General features: G+C 37.5%; 1 protein-coding gene across 1 annotated transcript; it reads left to right on the top strand.

The window, feature by feature from the left end:
* The first annotated feature begins 3722 nt into the window (after positions 1-3722).
* Positions 3723-23331, top strand: LOC145764825 (dynamin-1-like). Its single transcript, XM_082576503.1, has 24 exons — positions 3723-3792; positions 4441-4531; positions 4959-5035; positions 5131-5280; positions 5866-6069; positions 6629-6727; positions 6913-7073; positions 7242-7384; positions 9186-9321; positions 10884-11018; positions 11161-11232; positions 12098-12184; positions 13167-13237; positions 15362-15416; positions 16185-16298; positions 16644-16774; positions 16885-16984; positions 18262-18279; positions 18786-18938; positions 19145-19201; positions 19655-19765; positions 20394-20503; positions 22574-22747; positions 23255-23331. The coding sequence occupies exons 1-24, from the start codon at positions 3723-3725 to the stop codon at positions 23301-23303; spliced, it is 2568 nt and encodes an 855-aa protein (XP_082432629.1). The 3' UTR covers positions 23304-23331.

The raw sequence follows: 23331 nt of genomic DNA, 5'->3' as shown, positions 1-23331 counted from the left end.
GATTGCATACAACAATTATTTGTTTATTGTTGCATGATTTTTGACAACACGTTGATTAAATTTTACATGAGATCTGACTTTCATTTGTATTCGTGATTCATGTTTCAATACAATAGCATTATGTGAGCATCACTTGATCTTGTGTATTTGTTTGCGTGCGTGGAACTATGGTCTTGAATATTTAAAATAAAAAATTGTTGATTTGTGGTACATACAGTTGCTTACAAACACAGGGGTCACAATGATTTCTTACATTCGTGTGACATTAAGACACAGATTGCTGGTTTACTACAACAAAACACAAGAACATAATGAAGCAAGCTTAAAAGCCATTGCAGAACTCTATTCACCATACGCGTTTCGCTGACAATCTGAACTACTCGTGATGACGTCACAAGTTTTGCCTTTTTCCCATGAAATGGCCTTCTTCTCTAGATGGTATTGATTGATTGAATCTTTATCTTCGGACTGGGAAAGCTTCTTGCAGAGCTTAATCCTGGCAGTTTCGCATACTTGTAGAGACTTTAAATCACTGACGCAGGCCCGGTCACCGAGATTGACAGAGTGAAGTTTCCGATTGTTGAAGTCTTGTTGCCGGGGAACTATTCCATCCATTAGATGCCGCTGAATAGAGAGCAGTCCTTAACGTGCGTTGCTCAAGCGCACACCCCGAGAGTCGAACCAGCGCCGCTTGATCTTGAAGTTTCTTCGTTCCAGAAGTGACGCGCTAACTAATTGAGCTATCGGGGCGGACTATTGGCCGTAGTCGCTGATCGCAGTTTCAGTAAACATTTTTAAAGGGTTAGGGTTAGGAAAAGATAGAGAAGAAAAATTTAAAAATAGCCGAAGTCGCTGATCGGAGTTTCCGCAAACAAACAAACTGAAAAGATCGAGAGAAAAAAATAGCACAAAGCCGAAGTCGCTGATCGCAGTTTCCGTTTTTCCGCAAACATTTTAAAATTTTTGGTAATGATCCTAAGAGTTTGCCGAAGTCGCTGATCGCAGTTTCCGCAAACAAATTAAAAGGGGTTAGGGTTAGAAAACGGTCGAGAGAAAAAACTAAAAAAAGCCGAAGTCGCTGATTGGAGTTTCCGCAAACAAACAAACTGAAAAGTTCGAGAGAAAATAATAGAATCGTTTTTCCGCAGTTTCCACAAACATTTTAAAATTTCCAGTAATGATCCTAAGAGTTTTTGTTTGTTTGCCCATAGTATAGTTTGCCGAAACTGCGATCAGCGACTTGCCGACTTCGGCTTTTTTTAATTAATTCTCTCTATCTTTTCAGGGTATAAACTGAGGGTACGAACTAGGTTGCATCCAGTTATAAATACACTGAGTTTAAATCCTATTATTACAATTTTATTTGCTTTCGTTGGCCATTGTAGACAAGGGCAGTGCTGGTCTTTGGGGTGTGTAAACCATGCGATTGCACAGTGACTGCAAATTAGGTGGCCCGCAATTTACTTAGAAAATTAGTTGGAATTTTCTGGAGGAGACCCTCCTGACCCCCCGCCTATGGGGGTGTCGCTTTCTGCAAACAAGCCGTCAGGATTCGCCCACTGGTTGTCAAAAAAACCCTCCCCTTTCAAAATATCTAGCTACGCTACTGAATTGGATCATTGTCATTGGGGCAGGCAAAGCATACGGTATTCCGCACAGGAGCCGAAATACCCTAACACCTGCACTGACAGGGGGTACGAGAAAATTTCATGAAAGCTCAAAGGGTACGAGCGCTAAAAAGGTTAGAAAACACCGGTCTAAATCATCTATATAATGTACAATACATTCATACCGTAGCTTATCATGCCAGTGTGGACTTGGAGCCAGATAATGCTTTTTAAGTTATTGTTGCAGGAAGGGGGCAGATATAGGCAAAGATATGCTTCATTGTCTGATTTTCTAAGCCAGGGGTGGGCAAACTTTTTGTATTGAGGGCCACATTTAAAAAAATGTTGCAGCCGGGGGCCGCACACTCTCATTACAAATGACTCATGAGATCGTCATTTATTTTTCAAACACGTCTAACCACAGTTCTTCTCGATAAGGCAATGCTATCCATTTTGGTTTTCTGTTCTGGACACATGATATTAACTACGTCAGAAATGCATTCCTTGATAAACTCATCGTCTGAAAACGGCTTGTTTGTTTTTGCAAGTTTGTAAGAAACCATAAAACTGGCTTCCGTTGCAGCCTCTTGTATGGTCGACTGTTTGGTGAAAACACTCTGTTGTTTCTTCAGCTTGTTCACTAGCTCTTGGCATTTCCGTTTTCTTTCTTCACTGGTGAAATTTTGTCCAAAGTTTGCGTGCTTGGTTTGGTTGTGTCTTTTTAAATTGTACTCCTTGAAAATAGCCACGGACTCACGGCGCAACAAGCAAACTGCTTTATTTCCAATTTCGATAAAATAGTATTTATTCAAACACTGTGCGTCTCAACAATGAAAAGCTGTTTAGAGGAAAGTAGAAGTACTGGTAGGCCTACGGTTGCCGCTACCGTATTTGTATTTTATGATCAAACAATTGAATCAAACAATGCGTGAGAGCATGTTGCAATACATGCACGACTGACGTGTGTGTTTATGCACTGAAAGTGAAGAGAAAAACACACTCGTAAAGGGAATAATATTTTGTCATGTAACCTGTTTAATTAAAACAAGAAGTGATGAGTAGGAGTTTCTGCAAGTGCCGGCGGGCCGCATAAAATGGTCTCGCGGGCCGCATGCGGCCCGTGGGCCATAGTTTGCCCACCCCTGGTCTAAGCCACAATCACACATTGGGTGGGGAGCTACCTTCCGTCAGAAAAGGTTGCCGTACTTTTATTTCTCTCGACTTTGTAATGAGCAATACAAACTGCATCTACCATTTCAGGACAAAGCATAATTGTTTAACTAATCTGCTGTATGTGAAGTACTTATTGTTTGTGTTAATAGTAAAAAATCCTAAATAGGACATGGCTGGGTTTACGAAATTACTATTGCCAGATAAAGAATTATTTTCTAATTTGAGAAAACTTCAAAGCCGTGGAAGACAAAAATTTGTTATTTGTAAAATTTTGAAGGTCTGGGAGATCAAACCTCTAATTTTAACCCTAACAGCAACACCTATGACAAATACAAAGATTTTTGGTCACAGCCAGCAGCGTCAAAATAGCTACTAAATATGCTGTTGACATTGTATTAGCATGTCTCTGTTGTTTGTTTTCTATTGGTACCATAACAGTACCGTAAGTTATTATATTTTCATGTGTTGTTTTTGTTTTTTCTTGGGCTATTTTTTAATTTAGCCGTATTGAATTGAATAAAGGTGGCAGCGGACTTGATGACCCTTTGTGGCCTTGTCGCTGTTTCTTTTCATTCAGTAGCAATTGTTGACACAAGTTTGTTAATTTTGTCATGACTGACATTTTTGTTATATATGTCTGCTGGTGGAGAATAAATTGATTGATTGTGTCTTGTACTATACATACTACATAGAGTTGCTAATTTTGGTGACTCAATGTTTTTTTACAATTGTGAGTTAAGAAAATGGCACAGATTAGCAATGCATGTTAATGGTATATGAATAGCTTGGCTGAAGTTGTTTTGTTTTTCTTCAGTATTAACCTGTTCAATGACTATAAAATATTTTAAATACCGGTAACTTATTAAGTTTGTAAGGTAGGTATTAGTTCAATTTTTTAATTGAAACTGAGGAAAGTAAAGTAAAGGCTGTCTTCCTTCCATCATGGCAAACTCTGGCATGGAATCTCTCATTCCACTGGTTAACAAGCTACAAGATGCATTTTCTCACACAGGTAATTAATTCGACTTATCAACCCAGATTTATAATTGTACCGTAGCATTTGTAGGTTAGTTGTTACACTTATCAGTTTCCATATCTATTAACAAAACTTTAGTCTACATTATTATAAATGCACCTTCTACTATATTATGTTTACTTCAACTAGGGTAGATCAGTACTGTCCTGTATATAAAAGACAAGAAAAATATTTCCCTCAAAAATCTCACTGCTGCAGTTGAGACTACCTCTTATTACCACTAGGTATAGCGTGAAATCTACAGTTGCAGTATTATGACTTGAATAATATTAAATAAATATAATATCACATATTTCTATGCATTTATTCTAGCAATACACAAGTGGTAAGTCACATACGCTGCACCTGGGTAGATGACATATGGTGGGGTTGTATACCTCATGCTGTAGTTGTACCTAATTTGGTTATCACACTATGACCCTCCGGCCTCCAGTTGTTCACCTGCATGTTCAGTGAGCAAATCCCCTGATTCTATCATCTCTTGAAACCTACACTTGTTTTGAGAATTAGTAGTGAAATAATTATTAATAAGTGCCCAAAGCCAAATTTATTACAAAAGTATAACTGTGCTTAACTTCATTTTATCGCTGTTTTTAAAACAATGTTGCTTGTGTTCTTTTTTAGGCCAGCAGCTCAACATTGATTTACCACAAATAGCAGTGGTGGGAGGTCAAAGTGCTGGCAAAAGTAGTGTTTTAGAAAATTTTGTTGGAAGGTATGAAGTGATTGTTAGATTTATCATAAATATATTATCAAAATATTAAGTAATACAATACTGTATGTATTATCAAAATTTTTCTTGAATACGCAAGTTTTTTGCTAATTGTCTATGGTAGTTTTTTGACATACCATCAGCTGTCTCAGTAAAGATCACATGTTTTTGCTGACATGTTGTTTGCAGCTAATTTTTTTCATGAACACATGTAATGCTTGACATAATAAACTATATATATATACTTTCATCATATATATAATTATATACACACAGTAGTGGAGACTTTACTGGTAGTGTAAAAACTGATTTGTTCAATATGTAATTCTATTTTTTACTACACAAATTGCTACACATGTCATACCTATTGCTGTTCAATCTTACTGTATACTTTTTCCATTACACAAACTTTTACCACTTTTTCTTGTAGGGATTTCCTTCCTCGAGGTTCTGGAATTGTAACCAGACGTCCACTTGTGCTTCAGCTTATGACATCCCAAGCTGGAGGTAAGTAAAGTGGCCTATCTAAGTAACATAGATTCATAGTTAAATAGAACCGGCTGTTGTCAATATCCTTTTTTTATAATATTGTGTTATTTCAGAATGGGGAGAATTCTTGCATTGCAATGGGAAGAAGTTTACAGATTTTGATGAGATTCGTAAAGAAATTGAGGAAGAGACAGACAGAATGACTGGCACCAATAAAGGCATCAGTCCCATTCCTATTACACTGAGGGTTTACTCTCCTCATGGTATGCATGTAGGTTATTACGTTTTGATTTATTTACTAGTTTCGAATTTAATAAATGTTTTCTTGACAAATGGCGTGAACTTGTCAGCACATTTATTTCGGGTGACACAGTGACCATTTTTGCCAAGATACGTGCGTGCTCTCTTTCAGTATCGAACCGATGTCCTTTTAAAAGTTTTGCAGGTGCTCTCATGTCTCGGCCAGGCAGCCGACACTCTTCATGAAACATTTCCATTTACCGCAATGAACATGTAGAAAATCACAAGCAGAGAAAACCAAGCAAAGGCACGGGATTTAACATGGTCAACAGAAAGTGCAAACGTTTTCGGCTATACAACATGTTAGCCCTTGACATTTTGGATTTTTTTTTTAAATTTTGGATGACATGTTTTATAGCCGAAATCGTGTGTAATTTTTGAGTTTATTTCTGTATTTGATATTTAATCTCTAGTCGTTGCTTGGTTTTATCTACTTATGGATCAACAAAGTTACCTTGTTACCGAAATGGTTTTTGAAGAAATAAAGTTTCATTTGTTTGTGTAACACTGTAATAGCATTTACGTTTGCTTTTGTACTTCTATTGCAGTCTTGAATCTCACCCTTGTTGATTTGCCCGGCATTACTAAGGTGCCTGTTGGTGACCAGCCCTTCAACATTGAAGACATAGTCAGAGAGATGATAGCACAGTTTGTTTCCAAAGACAATTGTCTCATTTTAGCTGTGTCTCCAGCAAATGCCGACCTTGCAAATTCAGATGCTTTGAAGATAGCGAAAGAATTCGATCCTCAAGGTAGTAAAATCTTACATGAGAAACAAAATCAACTCAAAAATATTCGTATTGTTGATTGTGCTAGCAAAAACGTTAGTATTGCATTTTGTATTGATGTATTATTTTATTATTTGTATTGCTTATTTGTCAATTGTTTAGTTTTGTGCGTTTTTTGAAAAGTGCTTGCAAAATATAGTTTTTTTTTGCAATCTTTGAAACCAAATCAACCAGTGTCATGTGGTGAACTGAGGCGATATGCGGTATAATGCACATTATTTGCAGTACAGATACGGGCTTTGTAAGTTGGGGTTAATAGTTTCAGTTCTACAAAACCATAGTTTGAAATTGTCCGGATGAGGTGCTTTACATAATTGCTTTTACCTTTCCACATTGAATTTGATTCTGACTTGGCACTCAGCAAAGGTATGGCTTTAAAACAATAATGTACACAATACATCTGAGCTGAACACTGCTATGTAAAGCGCTGGAACCAGCTCATATCTGCAACTGCAATGGATACAGCGCTTTATAAAAACAGATATTATGTATACAGACAGTATTAAGATATTGTTACATCCAGGTGTTCGTACCATCGGCGTGATTACTAAGCTCGATTTAATGGATCAGGCAACGGACGCAAGAAATATTTTGGAAAACAAATTTTTACCTTTAAGAAGAGGTAACGTGAACTTAAAGGAGACATGTCGTTGCTTGTAACCATAAAGCTGGACAGTGAAATAATGTACTTCTAAAATCGATTTTGTTATCCAATTCCAAATCTGTTCTGTTTATTCTTCAGAAATTGTTGATATTGCTTGCATGTCATTGAGTACATAGCGCACTTGTTTGTAAGCTTTTTTTTAGGTTACATTGGTGTAGTAAACAGAAGCCAAAAAGACATAGATGGACGTAAAGATATTAGAGCTGCCATGGCAGCCGAAAGGCGATTTTTTCTTGGCCACTCTGCCTATCGACACATGGCCGATCGGCTAGGTACCCCCCATCTTCAAAAAGTTTTAAATCAGGTATCTTTATTGTTATTATGCAGTTGATACTTCTTTTTACCTGGATTTGAATTTTTTTTGATTAACTTGTCTACAAACTTTGCAATCTACTTAAAACAGTTCGAATTTAGCTCCCAGTTCAATTAGTTTTATAGCACGAAAAAAACTAATTCAAACCCCAACTTGCAGCAATTAACAAACCACATAAAAGACACTCTTCCTACTTTGCGGAACAAACTCCACAAGCAGATGATGGACATGGAGAAAGAAGTGGAAGAATGCAAGAACTTTAAACCGGACGACCCCACCCGGAAAACCAAGGCCATGCTGCAGTGAGATTTTTGATAACGTAGTTGTATGGATAAAAAAAACTTTGCTGTCGAAAATCAGGTTGGTAAAGCAATTAAGGCAGGGGTTCTTAACCGGGGGTAAATTTACCCCCTGGGGGTAAATTTCACCGACCGAGGGGGTAAATTTACTGAATCATAAATTAAAGTAAATTTCATATTTTCAGTTATTAAAAAACTGGTAGTATTGCACTCGATTTTGATTCAAATTTACGCTTAGGCTTAATGTAAGTTTTCGTCTTTTTCTTTTATCTCTACGCAAGTAGACAACCAGTTTCATTTCAGCAGCGCATGTGTGCTACAATTTTGGAAAAAATGGATAAATTGGTTTCTTTCAACAAAATAATATATCCTGGAATTATACGGGTTTACTTTGCACAGACGGTGTCCCTTCTATGCTCGGTGCTAAGTCTGGCTTTACAACTCCGGTGAGAAAACGCACACCGAACATCATTTCTACTCACTGTGCCCTTCATCGACATGCACTGGCAAGTAAAAACCTTCCAGAATATTTGAAAGCAGTATTGAAGCATGTGGTTGAATGTGTGAATTTTATCAGGGCACGTGCTCTTAATCATCGTCTTTTCAAAGTGGTTTGTGGTCAGATGGGATCAAAACACTCTGTTCTCCTTTATCACACCGAAGTTCGGTGGCTCTCTATAGGGGTCTTGCTTTGTCTCGAGTTTTCGAACTACATGGTGAAATCGAGATTTTTCTTCGAGAACGCAAATCCCCGTTGAGCTTTTTGCGACAACAAATTTATTGGTGCATTGGCTTACTTGACAGACATTTTTTCAAGTTTGAACCAGCTCAATGTGCAAATGCAAAGAAAAGTGTTAGCATTAGACAATATTAGATCTGAGTAGAAGAGTTCAAAAAGGAATTTACGCAAATTTTGCAACATTTGATGATTGGAAAGTCAGTAGAAGTCGCAACGAGATTTCTGACCTCAAAGTCGAAATATGCCAGCACCTTGCCGCCTTAAAAAAGAACTTTGACGGTTACTTCGAAGGTGAAAGTTTTAACAGTAGGCTACTGCTCTTTGGATAACTCATCCTTTCGAAGCAAAGTTAGAAAGTATTGCTGACGATGATCTTTGCAAAGATGAATTGATTGATCTTCAATGTTCAACAACGCTTTGTTCCAAATTCTTATCGTGCAATGGTGACTTTTCCAAGTTTTGATGTGGATTAGTCGAAGAGTTTCCTACGCAGACTAAGCGTGTATTTGAAGTTATTATACTTTTTTCAACTATTTATCTGTGTGAAGCAGTGTGCTCTTCACTGTTGACTATTAAAACAAAACATCGATCTTGCTTAGTTCCCAAAGACGACATGCGAGTAGCTCTTTCAACGACTGTTCCAAGAATCTCCAAAATTGTTCGTGGAAAGCAAGCACAAAAGTCATTTGAGTAGACATTATTTTTCACAGGACCCCGTCAAGAACAATCGTGTCTTCGGCAAATAAACAGCTTGTTTCTGATATTTGCCAAGGTAAATCCAAACAAAAAAGGATGTTTTGCATTTCTTCGCATGGTTGACTGGACTCGATGACATCACAAGGGGCCATCAAAACGGTGGGGGTAAATTTTACTCTTTTCATTCGGCAAGGGGTAAACGAGACAAAAAAGGTTAAGAACCCCTGAATTAAGGCAATGTATCTTAACCAATTAACCATCCATCATTCAGTGTTCACCTGTGTGAAATTTTCTTTGTCGTACGGTAGTAGGTTGTTATGCCGCATCATATCTTTTGCATCTTGTTTTAAAATGCTGTATTTTATTCAGGATGATTCAAGCCTTCAATATTTCCTTTGAAAAGTTAATTGAAGGCACCGGAGCATCTGTGGACACCCTTGAGTTATCTGGGGGTGCCAAGATAAACAGAATATTCCATGAAAGATTCCCTTACGAACTTGTGAAGGTGATTGCATTTCAATTACGTTTGAAAGATGCGAACCTGAGGTCAAATTAGTGAAGCTCAGCTCAAAATCCAGCTTTTGTTTAACACAGAAAGATTAACTTTGGAGTGATTGCAGGCACAGTTGGCTTTTGGCATATGACTAATACAATAGTTTTTTTTACCATCGGAAGTTATATCGATTTTCTTAGACAAGCCATTCCTCAGACATATCCCGTACTAAAAAGTAAACCCGTATTTCAAAACGATAACATGGTATGATTAACTTGATAAAATCGATAACATGCTTTCCCCCGACACAAAGTTTCCTACTTTGTATCAGCAAGAGCATTTTATAACTGAAGTAGAAAGAAGTAATTCACCAAAAATAAGCTGAATTTTATGGGCAACGAATTTGCTTGGCATTGAACAATGCAAAATTGCAACGACAAACAGTTTGATTTATATCGTGTATTATAGCGTATCAATACGTTTTTCTTGTATGAATTAGAATAGTTTTTATACATCTTCACTTTTGAAAAAGTTACGGTAAAAGAATATGGTATATATCCTTAAAGCTGCCATAGCATAAATTTTATTACTGCTTTTAACTACTGTAATTATTGGTTATGCAGGTTTTCTAATCATTCTATTTGTGCACGTGATTACGTAACAGGAAAACATTATCAGTCACTTCAGTGTAAGCAGCTTATCAGCTTTTTATTTGTTACGTAGCACATACTCATTGCCATAGAAAATCTGATGAACATACGTATGCTTTGTGCCACTTTATCCCAAACGGTTACGATATGACTCACACGTATAGTGGACATGACTCACACAGACGTTGAACCAAAAAATGACTGGCTTTCTGATCCGGGAATAGAACCTGTGCTGTGATGTGTCCCCAGACAACAAAATCTGTCATTTTTATAAATCAATGCAAAAATGATGGATTTTATTGTCTGGGTCAGTGCCTCCGGTAACAGTTGCCGTTTTTATATCGTTTCAACGTCGCTATATCTTGAAACGATTTAAGACAAAAAAGAAACTTCTGCGCGGTGCACTCTTGCAAAAACTCCTCCCAAAATTACCAACCATGCATGAGAGCACAAGTACAGCGATTTTTTTTATGAAGTAGTCCTACAAGCTTGGCGTATTCCAATTTTTACCTCCTAACTTTTTTACATCCATTTACTTTTTGCTGCGTGGCCGAGTAGTGAGAGGGTTTGCACGACGTTTGCAAGGACGTTAGTTCAACGCTAATGTAGTGTACGTAGCTCAGCATCTTAGCAAGACATGTCAAAATGGAAACCGCTTGGCCCTTCATTGTCCCCACCCAGACAGCAAATCAGTTGTTTTTACATTGATTCAACGTCTGCAGACGTTGAATCAATGTAAAAAACGACTGATTTGCTGTCTGGGCAGTGAGTGACAAGTGGAAGGAAAATGGTGGCGTTGAATCGATGGCTGTTAATAGCATTTTGCTGCTTCCAGCTGTCAGTTGTGCTGCATCTGGAATTAAATCGTACTGTGTGTTGTCTCGTGGACATAAAGTTATACAAATGTTCTCACCATTCTTTTAGATGGAGTTCGACGAGCAGTCCTTACGAAAAGAAATCTCTGTCGTAATTCAGAACATTCACGCGATTCGCACCGGCTTGTTCACACCAGATGCTGCATTTGAAGAGGTTGTTAAAAGCCAAATTAAAAACTTGCAGGTACAAGTAGGCCACAACACTAGCTTGCATTGCGCCTGTTACATAAAATTTTTAAACAGTTTGTCTCAACCTAGCGCGCTTAGGGTCGCGTTAGATCGATAAAGTTTTTGCTAAATATTTAATTTGCATTACTTCTTTACAGGAACCGGCTATGAAATGCGTCGACTTGGTCGCGACTGAGTTAATGACCGTTCTTCGAAAGTGCAGTGAAAAGGTAAGTGCCTGCAACTTTCCAGTATATATGTCCTCATTGTTTGCAGTCATGGCTACCTGGATTTGCGGCCTGATTTGTCACATTTTGCAGATTTTGTCTAGCTACTTCCTGACTGAAATTTTCTGAGGTTTTGTTAACTTTTCGCTGACTAGTAATGATATAAAAGATTTTTGTTGCCTTGGAGAGGCAGAAAAAAAAATGAGAAAAGGTAAGTTAAAAGACGTTCAATCAGACTGGTAGCAAGCAGCTAACAGTTTGACTGAAATCTTCCGAAACAAATCGTGTTTGGTTTTCAAAGCCGGGTGATGTTTAAGCGCAATTTGTCACTGGGGAAATTTCATTCATACAGTTAGCTGAAGTTGGCAAAATCTATAAAAGTCTGCAGAATGTCACAAATCAGGCTGTATCTCTAGGCAGCCATCATGCAGCTAACTTGGTTTCTATTCGTACCCGTTGTGATCTCGCATGTGGTCATGCATGAACTAATCACTATTTATGTGCGCACTGTTGACAGGAAAGAAGTATCACACTCAGTCAAAGCAAAGATGTTACTTTTGTGTTAAGGTGCAATGTAGTACTTTGCTTATGATCAAAATGAAAGAAGAGCATTTACAAAAACCACGCCTGATAACATTCCTGTTCTACGACGAAAGAAAAACCATGTCAATTCATTGTCATAATAGAAGTAAAGTTGTTTAAAGATCTTTCAGCTGCTACGAAAGTGGTATGAAAGCCAAGTTGCCCACTGTTTGGCACAATGGAATGGCACAAACTCCAAATTAGGTTTTTTATTTTTTTTTTAAGAACGGTTTTGTTCTTATGGATGTCTTTGATCAAAAACTTAACTTTCTTGCGGTTGAAATAGATGAGCCGATATCCAATGCTGCGTGACGAAGCGGACAGAATTGTGAGCACCCATATGCGAGAGAGAGAAGCAAAGACAAAAGAACAGGTAGTTCATTATTTTGGTATTTCGAACAAGTTTTTTCATCAAAGTAGGCTACGTTTTTCCTGTGAATCAATCAATGAAGTTTACATTTTAATCGCCTTCAAATTTCCGCACCGATAGGTTTGCCACTCACAAGTAATCTAGATAGATTGAATATATATAATTTAAATTGAAGCTATCGGCTTGCTGCTAGTTTCAATGAAGAACCGCAGTTGAACCTTACTTAGAGTTGCCCAATTCGTATTTCTCTGAAATCGATTTTGAGATTGCTGTTATGAAATGCTCAACCGCATTCGTACAAGTTTTGCGGAGAAGTGCACTTATATGTGATTATTATATGTAAGACAAGTGATTAAACATTTACCTTTGATGCAGTTTAGGTAGTTCTAAACAGGGTCTGCTACTATTCGGTGAGTTCCTAACCTCTAACCCCTAACCCTAAAACGGCAATGATAATTAGGCTACGGTACCAGATAATTTAAAAAAATCACCGAATAGGGATCGGACTCACCGAAACGGGCCATTCCGTTCTAAACAAATGTAGTTTGACACTTTACTTTGATTGCTTAACCTTGAAAATCAAAGATTTAATGATAATCCATTTTAACATGATGAAGTAAACTTTCCACAAATCCGAAACAACTTTTCTTTTGTCCCTCGTACAAAACCAGCATATGCTTCAATGCAAACATGAAATTAAAACCCAATTATAAAAAAAAAGACAATAGTTCAATACAAACAAAGACGGTAATGGCACTTTGTATTTTTTGTGTGACTATGATTTGAAGTTGTTGTTGTTGTCGATTCGTGTTTGTGTTTCAACTTAATAACTTATTTTGGTTGCACAAGCACGTTTTTAGCGTTCGCGTTTTGTCGCTTCTACCTTTTTTTCTACCTTTGTTATGTTGACATGTATTGTTTTTGCTGTGGTGGTCAGAAATAAAAATCAACTGAACTGAAGTAACACAACTGTGTTTATGTTCAGGTGACCTTCTTGCTCGAATGCGAGCTTTCCTACATCAATACCAATCACGACGATTTCATTGGATTTGCAAAGTAAGTTTCTCACATAAGTTTCTCACGTCTTGCTGTTTGTTAGCACCAGAACTAACTTCGCTAGCCTATGTACTGAGTGATAACTAGGGCAAGTAAAGTCTTTTTTTTTGGTAAGTTATTGCGGTGTGGCTTTCAATAAGAGTTCGGGACACAAGGGGTAAGTTTCAAAATTTTAATTTGATAGGTCAATAAAAAATCAATTTTTTATCGTTAAGTCAATTTTAGGTCAATAAAAACTTACTCAAGTGATAACTTCAGCGACTCGAAAGGCGCGTGTTGTACTTGCACTATGGTATAATGAAACGCAATAATTTTCTGCGATCTGCCACATGCTATCAAAGTAGAATATTTAACTTATCATGACCTCGCCGGACAACAAAATCCGTCATTTTTTACATTGTAAGTCAATGTAAAAGTGACAGATTTTGCTGTCTGGGCAGTGCATCGTTTTGCAAGAATTTCAAAATTCTAAGCTTGGAAGAAATAGGAGGTGATGATCTCAGAGACGTGTATACAAAAAAGATTAGTACAATATCATTTGTACTTAATTTTTATTTACCTTTTCTTTAGTTTTCTACGGCCACCATATTTTTGCAAATGTTTTGTTGCTTTTGCTATGTAATATGTCCATTTTGTCGTCTGTTCTAATACCCAGATATTTTGCACTACCAGTGCGAGCAATAGAGCTTTACGTATATTGGAAAGTTCTGTTTATATTATTTCTATATATTATTCCTTTTTAAATTAGCATATGCGTGGGTTTTCCATACTTCAGAAAGTAGTTACGTCTAACGCAGTTTATTGTTGAGTTGGAATACCGTAGTTTTTCTTTCACATTAAAGTGAAATTCTCTTATGTTATGCTGGTATGGATATTAGAGAGTCACCTGCAGACAGGTTGGTATAATTTGCTTGCAATGCTGCTTTACATATGCTTACCATTTCAGGAAATGCTTGCATTCCCTGATCCCTCCATTGATTTCTGTGAGCCCATAATGCAAAACTACTAGATGAGCGTGGGGCGCGTTAACCAAAAGTGTTGCCAGACGTACTTTTTCAGCCCAAATGTTTTTCGACTAGACTAAAAGCTTAGATTAACGTTTATTTGTTTACATTACAACTAGAAAAGCACTGGTACGTGCCGTTATGTTTGGTTTAGGCTATTTACGGTCTCCAGAAATTCTCTTCAGTGTTTGTTGAGTTTATAAGAAATCACCTAAGATAAATTTTGTGTAAATTTTGCCACTTTTAGAAGGGTTGTAAGTAACAGCCAATCTTAAATCTATTTTTGAGTTGGTTACGAATTATATCTGGGCTGGAAATTTGAAGCCGAAATGGTAACACTTTTCTGTAGTTTTGCATCTTCTGTTTCTAGAAATCGCTGATTCAGCAATGCAATATCGTCTGGAATGTCACGTCCCAGACAGCAAATCAGTCGCTTTTTACATTGATTCAACGTCTGCAGACGTAAAAAACGCATGATCTACCATCTGGGATTAATGAGGCATGGTTGTTACAATGAGCATGTTTTTTTTTTCAATTGATAAGCCAAACTACATCACGTTCAGTTCCAAAATTGAGAAACCATACGCAGGTTAAACCAAGCAACGACACGGCATTTAACATAATATAAAGAAATAAACTAAAAGTGCGAACTTTTTCGGCTATATCACGTGAGCCCTTGTCAAGGAACTGAACAATTTATACTGTATTGTATACAAATACATACATAAAATGAAACAAGCATTGCTAATAAATGGAAATGAAAATAAATATATCAAAGGAGTCGAGGCATATCACAAAGCTGATTGGATACATGAAAAACTCGAACAATTTTTGTCGGAACTACATTGCATTTAGATTGCGACATACGAAAAACTAATAACTTCTAAAATGGTCACATCATTGTGTGATTACGTCATTGCCACATAACAAAATCCAGTGTATTGTATTTCTTACAACTCTTTGTAACATTTTGACATCAGCCCGCTTGCCAAAATTGAAAATCACAAGTAAAACCAGCTGTGAAAAGTTGTCATTTTGTCAATAACAACTCTCTCTCTCTCGCTCTCCCTCTGTCTGGATTAGTTATTTCTGATGTCAGGCGGTCTTGTTTGCATTGCAGCGCTTCACAGAAAGGCGTGGATCGTGGGATGAAGAAAAAATCGGTTGGGAATCAGGTTAGCATGCTGTGTTGTGTATTTGTACGCTTGCACCACTGTTAGGGCGGTGGAAACTCTTCACTCTGTGTCTATGTCAAATTTATGGAAATCGTAAATTTTAAAGTTTCAATTCGTTTCTAGTTTTAAAAAAAAGAAAATCATTCTAACATGACATTATATTACTTCCAAGTTCCAATATTTCATTTTTGTTACAGAATATGGTAAGAACTCTACCCTTGCTACGTGGTACTAGTAGTTTACATTAGTGTAATGGGTGCTTTGATTTTCCGATGCTGTCTGAATACAATAGCTGTACACAAATCAATCGCTTAATTCTGATTCATTTGATTTGTAGCACTGACAAGGAAAGCAGTTTAGATTTTGAAACTTTGTCTAACTAGCATGTGTTTCTTTTTAGTGTTTTAGCTTTGTGTCTGCAGTAATACAATAGTTTTGATTTTGAAATCGTTGATCTGTTAATAACGGGACACGTCGTAGCATGATGCGTATGTTTTCTATGTGCTGTAACAACCAACAAGTCAACGTTTGCGTCAATTAGCATTTAGCTTTTTTGTAGTTCGTGTGGTATGCGTTCGGAAACAAAGTATTTTGCCGTTTATGCAGCTTAGCTTTTGATTTAAATCATTTGTATTCTTTTTTTAGTGTTTTAAAAACGTTCTGAAATCTTGATGCATTCTTCTGAGCTTGGTATATTGCACAAAACACTTCGAAAGACGTCATCGAGTTTGTTTTGATTGTCTCGTTATTCCTAGCATTCTACTGCAGGTATTCCGGAAAGGCTGGCTCACTTTGCATAATCTGAGCTTCATAAAAGGAAGTTCAAGGGAATTCTGGTTCACCTTGAGTGCAGAAACACTTCAGTGGTACAAAGACGAAGAGGTATAATACGCTGATACAAATGATTACTTGCGCATTTTTCTCCCTTCATATTACAGACCATCACTGATCATTTATAATTACCTCATTACCAAATGAAGAAAAATGTATCCATGTTCTGTTGAAGTTTGTTATTACTGACGAGAGTGTGTTTTGGCGAGTTAGTGCATGGTAAAAGAAAAGAAATTTAAACTCTGCAAAATCGCATGCAACAACTTTGTGCAACGCAACAATGTTGAGCAGTTGTCGAAGAAATGAGCCAATGTTTGTTATGCAAGCCAATGCGAGCATGGCTCAACTACTCAGACAGCAGATCAGTCGTTTTTCAACTTTTTTTTTGATTTTTAGGAAAAAGACAAAAAATTCATTCTTTCCTTGGACAATATTCGTCTTCGTGATTTGGAAAAAGGATTCTTATCCAGCAAATACGGGTTTGCCTTGTACAGTACCGAGCAACGGAACGTATACAAAGACTACAGGTCAATAGTTGTTTTCTTATTAGATGCTTAAAACTTTTTTTTATGGTTGTGGTGTGATTTTATCTTGTCGCCCACACATTTTCTTCATTTAACGTCAACAAAATTAACAGGCAATTGGAACTGTCAGCTGAAAATCAAGAGGAAGTGGACAGTTGGAAAGCCTCGTTTCTCAGAGCTGGTGTCTACCCGGAAAGAAGCTCAGAAACAAAGGTATTATATAGGTTTCAATGCCAACATCCCTCTGCATGTGTGGTTTGGCTTTTTGACGGTTGGCGCTGAATGTACTTAGAAATTAGAATCATGGAAATGTGTGGATTTGTAGAAGTAATTAAGGCACCAATCGAACGAAAATCGGTAGAGGCCTTAAGAACTTAGAGTCCTTTTAGATTAACCAACTTAACTCTTGAGGTAAATTGGTAATTTGAAATTGACACAATTATAATAATTATCATGTTTTGTAAAACATTGAGTGTTGTTCACTTTTACCAATATTCTGCTTGGAGATTTTATACTAAAAAACTCAAACTTTATACTGACGGCATGCTTCGCTTGGCTGCTGAGTTGCAGATCATCTGGTGCCAATGCGATTATTGTCTGCTGATTATCTTGTTTTCGAATGCGGCTCATATTAAAGAGTTTGAGAATGGATTTTAGGTTAGAATCCTCCTTCCCAAGGATATATCAACATCGAGTCCTAAAGCAGTGGTTCCCAAAATTTGTGCATCAACCTAAATCTGAGTTTGGTGACTCGCGACCCAAGCCACAGATAACCTTTATAAACAATTTCAGCACTCTACTGTTTTTTCAACCTAGTCTTCTATCCCATTTGGTAGACTTGAATCGTCCCTACACGATCTATTTTTGACCCTTTACGACTCGTGTTAGGATTGCAACCCATAGTTTGGGAACCACTGCCCTAAAGGAAGGCAAAATAATAGAACAGCATATCAATGTTGTCACTGAAATTTTCACCACCTGTTTCTATGCTTCGTTGTGTGAATTATTAATAAAGAACAGCAAGTAATTATTAAGAAAAATGTGAACACTATAATATAAACGACGACCTTTTAGAGTCCATGTTAATTGTATGAGTACATGCATAAAAGTGAGACAAAGTCCAATTTGAAATTCTTCTGTTGCATTTTGGCAATTTGAATTTCTTCTGTTGCATATCGCGATTAAGTGTTCACATTTTCTTAAATTTTTGATGCTTTTGTATCTGCTTTACGCGGATCCCCGATTGACTTCACGTTGATACGGGTTTAAAGTAATCGCCCCTTTTTTTTAATAAGTAATTATTACTTGCTGTTCTTCACTTGTTGTTTCTCACTTGCATGTTGCCGTCCGTGATTGCTCAAAATTATCAAAACTAGCAGAACCCGCATGTTTTGAATTCCATGAATGCAAAACCGATGCATTGCTGTCGTGGTTGTGACCGTGTTTTCCTTGCATGTGCTCTCTGCCGCTGATTACAACAAATCTGATAGCAGCGATCTCGTACACGGGTAAACTTTTACACGTTTTCGAATTTCAGTCAATTTGCAGCTAAATTTTACGTAATTCTTTGTCTTGTTCATGTAGTTACATAACAAAATAAAGTTTGCTTTGACTTTCATCGCCTTGACTTTGCATTGTTATGACTTTCTCATAAGCTCACTTTCAAGTGTTATTGGTTCATTTTGAACTGTAGTTATCGTTTCAGCTTGCATGGCCTGTTATCGTAGTCCAAGAATTTCATGATTTATCCTTCCAAAGTGTACTCAGATAGAAATCGCTACAAAATTTTTTCTAAATGAATATCTGAAGTTTTAGCAGATTTCTCTTTGGTATGTTCATCAATAACCATGAACGAAATCTTTTAAATTAAACATAACTGATTTGTTACCCATTCCCACTATCCAGCTACCAAAGTTGGTTGTTTTTGCGTCGATTCAACGTGGTAATCTTCTGCCCACGTTAATCTAACGTGCTAAGAGTTTTTCCAAATTCTGACAAGTTCTCCTTCAAAAAGGATGAGTCCGGAGAGTCGGTTGGCTCACAGGACCCCCAGTTGGAGAGGCAGGTTGAAACCATACGGAATTTGGTAGACAGCTACATGGCCATCATCAGCAAGACCATCCGAGACCTCGTGCCGAAGATCATCATGAACATCTTGATCGGAGAGGTAAAAAGTTTATGTATAATTGTATATCCGCATCACAGAACTGGGCAAAGAAACATTTCAGTGTTTTAATTGCAATTTACGGTTTGTTGTGTTACAGAAATTTGCAATAAAGAAAATCATTAACGTTTTGATAGAATTGGTTTGATAGATTTTCCCTTTTTCGAAAATGGCTAATTTCGACAATCGACAGTTGTATCGTTTCACAGACAAAGGAATTCATCAAAACCGAGGTTCTCGCCCAAATTTATTCGTCTGGAAACGCGGTAAGTTGAAGCATGTTTCTTTTTCAAGATGGTTCGTTTTTGTTGGCAACACTTGAAACTAGTATATAGTCAAAATATAAAATTTCTTGAGAATGTGACTGACAGAGTGTTCGCTGTGGCTTCACTGCTCATGGAATGACTTTACAAACATGAGGCTTTTGGGAACGTTTATTATTACAGCAACATTTGGTTTATCGTGTCCCAATGACAAATGACGGAGAGGCTTGAAAGACCATGATCGCCAACGTCTGTATCAGATCAGAAACATCTAAATTCTAAACCAATCAAGAGATAGGAAGCCTGTCGACAAAAAATTTATTCTGATCGAGTGGATTTCCCATTGAACTCAATGCAAATTCTACTTACCTACAGTCCTACATCATCTCATGTAGTACATTCCCTCTCACTTACATTTGGCTTCTACGTCTTAATCCACTTTCGATGATCGTGCAGGAAAATCTCATGGACGAGTCCAAAGAGGAAGAGGAGAGACGAAACACAGTATTGACGATGTACCACAGCCTCAAGGAGGCGCTCAAATGCATGGGAGACATCAACATGCAGGTAGGATGTTGATCTTGATGATGTTGATCTTCCTGCGTTACTGAACCAACGATTACTTTGTTGTTTTCATGAGTTTGTGAACAGAGCGCCATCGCCTTGAAACAATTTATTAAACAATGTACCATGAAACTTGTGCAGTGAACAGATTGCGATTGTTTGACTTGTATGTCCTCAAAGCTAACTTTAAGCTGATTTTGGGTTTGTGCTTTCACCCCGTGGGGGTAAATCGAACCTGTCATGGATGTACATTGGAGGTCTTCTTCAGAAAACTGTTTAAGAGTAGGACAGATTAAATCCGCTGGGACTCCTGGGCTGAATGTCTGCGCCACACGCAACGAAGTAGTAATTACCTACGTGTGTGCATCAGTGAATAAACCAATCAGCAACTCTACCAATTCTTCAAACTGATGGGATAGTGGGTAAATTTGTGCTGTTTTGAAATGCGAGCTACTGTTATTAAATTTTGAAATGCGAGCTACTGTTATTAAAAACTAGTTTAAACTAGTAAAAGCTGCTTTCAGTGTGACGTTTTTCCGCCGTAACATGTTCGCCACTGCAAGAAATCTATTTCGTATATTTAGTGAAAATCGTAAACAAATTTTGCATTTCATGATTCATTCATCTTCAGGCTTCCCAGACGTCTCTACCGCCCCCAGTGGACACGTCATGGATTGCCGAAGATTCCTCATCGACTCACAACTCGAACCACTTAACTAACGGGACGACCGCCCGCCCAAGGTAAACTTCATGTGCTTCTAGCAGTTTTTACCAATCGATTCGTGATAGCGTTTGTGTGTGAGTGGGTTTGTTGTAGAATTATTTAGACCCCCTGAGTCAATCTCTTAAATTGTTTTAAAATTAACTAACCTGTTATGACGACGATTCCTTGCTTTCAATCCTTTATTAAAATATATTCAATTCTTTTATTGCGTCGTTTAATGTCAATTTGTCATGAAAGGTTTCACATAAAGACAATGTATTCTTCATTGAACCATTTTCTGTAAAAAGACGACTTTACTAGGAAGCCTCTGTTAAGGCGATCATCCAGCGCTGACAATGTGCTGGATATAATGTCCGCCCCTCAAGCCCCGCCCACTCAGCGAACCACTCACCATCGACCAGCCCCAAACCAGCCAATTAAAAGAAGGAACAGCATGAAAGCTGTGGACGAACAATCAAGGTTTTTTTTCATATCGACGGCTTTTTCGGCATGAACGTGTAACCAAGCCTCCGCCTTTTGACCACTTATAAAGAAAATACCATTCAGCATTGCAGCATGAAATTTGCTGAGGAACTATTACTCTTGCCTCTAGTCCAAACTAAACAACTTTATCCACTTCCTGCCATTGCGTAATACTTGGTGGTGGCAAATGTGGATCAATGTGACCACCTTGCTGCGTATGTTGTTGCTGTTGTTATGTCAATAACAAGCACGTATAAATAAAAGTGGGCTGGTTGCTGCAACCGTTTCGCATCTCATATTCATGGTGGTTAGTAAACTATTAACTTTGTGTTTAGAAACCATTAACTACAACCAATAACATTTATTTTAACTGGAACTTTCTGAAAAGTGTTTTGAAGCGGTTTGAAGTGCTTCCACCCTGGACACGTTTCATCTTAGTAAAAACAAATTAAATTCCCCCCCAAAAAACTTAATTGCTGCGTCATAGGTCGGTGGTTAATGACATCATCTCTCACAAAGATGACATGTCATCTTCTTCGTCTCGTCAAACAAGAGTCTCTGCAAGTCAAAGGCATAGACGCACAAAGGAAAGACGTGACAACGTTCAGACATCAAGACAATCTTTTCAGTGCGCAGCCGCTAAGTTTCATCTGAGCTTGACACTGTCTTTGCTTTGTTTGAAGCATGTTCTCTGTATCTAACCTGTTGTTTTTATTTTGAGATAACGTCCAGTCTTCAGACGTTGAAATAATGTCAAAACACACTGATTTTCTAGCCGAGTTCTTCAATATGTCCGAGTAAATTTATGTTCGATTACATTGTATCGTTTGTCAGCGAATTGATTTAAATCACTTTAATGCATGATTGTGATATTTGATCAAATACGTGGTTTTCTCTACTTGTTAGTTACTTTGTCATCAAATTCTACATTTGAATAATTACATCGACTTCAACAGTTTCAACAACTTCAACAAAAAATGGAAATGATGTCAGGGACACTTGGAAATAATAACACATTATTAATATAGCTAGGTGAATGTGGTCATTTTTCTTTTTTGGCACTCGGTATCAGATTATAAAGAAATTGTGCTCGTTCTCCATGTACAACAATCACTGCATTCGATTTCAGGCCAACCCAAAACATACAAATATGTTGAAGTTGGAAAGAAACTTACATTGGTTTAAAAAATTTTCGATGTTTCCTGTGTTCTTTTTTTTCGTTGGGGTTGAACCGTATTGTCCTGTGGAACCAATAAACTGAAATAGTTTTGTTCCCAAGTGATTCTGTAATTGTTTTGTTTAAGTTTTAGTAGAAAATACCTATCAAAACTATGATCTTGATCGTTTATTGACAATCTGGTTTGGAAGTTACTTTAAATCGTTCGGTTACATGGTCGAGTAGTGGAATGGCAATCAAAAGGGCACCGGTTCGACATCGCTCAAGAGCATGCGGAGCTGTGTATTTGGCAGGACACTTTAAGGCGTGCTTGAAGGTGGACACGAAGATTGGCTTCCTTGCCTTCCCGCCCACTTAATCTAAATATTCAATCAAAGCCTGGATGCGATAAAAACGTGATAATAACGTTGTTTGCTGCAAATGTTGATCTTTATCGTTTTCATGTCAGTGCTAGGAGCACGAGTCCAAGAAGAGGTCCTCCTTCGCGTCCCACCATAGCTCGTCAGGCTCCAGGACCTCCACAAGCAACATCATTTTCTCTTCCTCCTCCCAGTAGCTCCGCTCCTCCTATTCCCAATAGACCTGGAGCACACACGGTTAGACCTGCGCCTTCCATACCAAGGTATGGGTTGTTTTGCAGTGTTTGTTTCTTCACATTGCGTTGGAGTAAGACTTGAAGAAATAAAGGATTGTTTCAATTTTCGCATTTCCATCTGCTTGATACTAAATCTTGTCTAGCCATCGGTTGTCAAAATTGTTTTGAAACTCCTGCAAGTAATCAGCCTTTGCCAGTACTCGTGATACAAACTTGCACAAGATAAAATAACAAAAAAGGATAATTGGTTACCTCTTAAGATTATGGGGAAAATACGTTTGGAAAACAATACACAACAGACTTGGATTAAGGATTTATTGAAAACATTTTTTTTGATTCTCTACACATAAAGAGCGGAAAAATCTTTTTTAAATTTTCATCAAAAGTACCAAAACTTTCTCGTTAAAGTTACTGAAAAGCACATTTTAATAGTGTCTTAAGGGAATGTAGGCAACTGTAAATACAATTAATCTTGCAGCATTGAAGGTAAAACAATTGATTAAAGTTTAAACAAGCTCAAACTTTTTTTTCCAGGCGACCCGCTCCAACACAGAAGTCGTTTATCCCACAAAGGCCAACATGAAACTTTTTCTCTCCATCCTGAAAGATGC

The sequence above is a fragment of the Aplidium turbinatum genome, chromosome 2 (genome assembly GCF_918807975.1).
Source record: "Aplidium turbinatum chromosome 2, kaAplTurb1.1, whole genome shotgun sequence".
In the NCBI taxonomy this organism is placed as follows: domain Eukaryota; kingdom Metazoa; phylum Chordata; class Ascidiacea; order Aplousobranchia; family Polyclinidae; genus Aplidium; species Aplidium turbinatum.
Note: the sequence above shows the minus strand (reverse complement) of the source record. Positions and strands in the feature narration are given on the sequence as shown.

Coding starts and splice junctions, on each gene's coding strand:
- LOC145764825 (XM_082576503.1), top strand. CDS start 3,723: ATGGCAAACTCTGGCATGGAATCTCTCATTCCACTGGTTAACAAGCTA. Junction 5,036..5,130: donor TATGACATCCCAAGCTGGAG/GTAAGTAAAGTG, acceptor GTGTTATTTCAG/AATGGGGAGAATTCTTGCAT. Junction 11,233..12,097: donor TTCGAAAGTGCAGTGAAAAG/GTAAGTGCCTGC, acceptor CGGTTGAAATAG/ATGAGCCGATATCCAATGCT.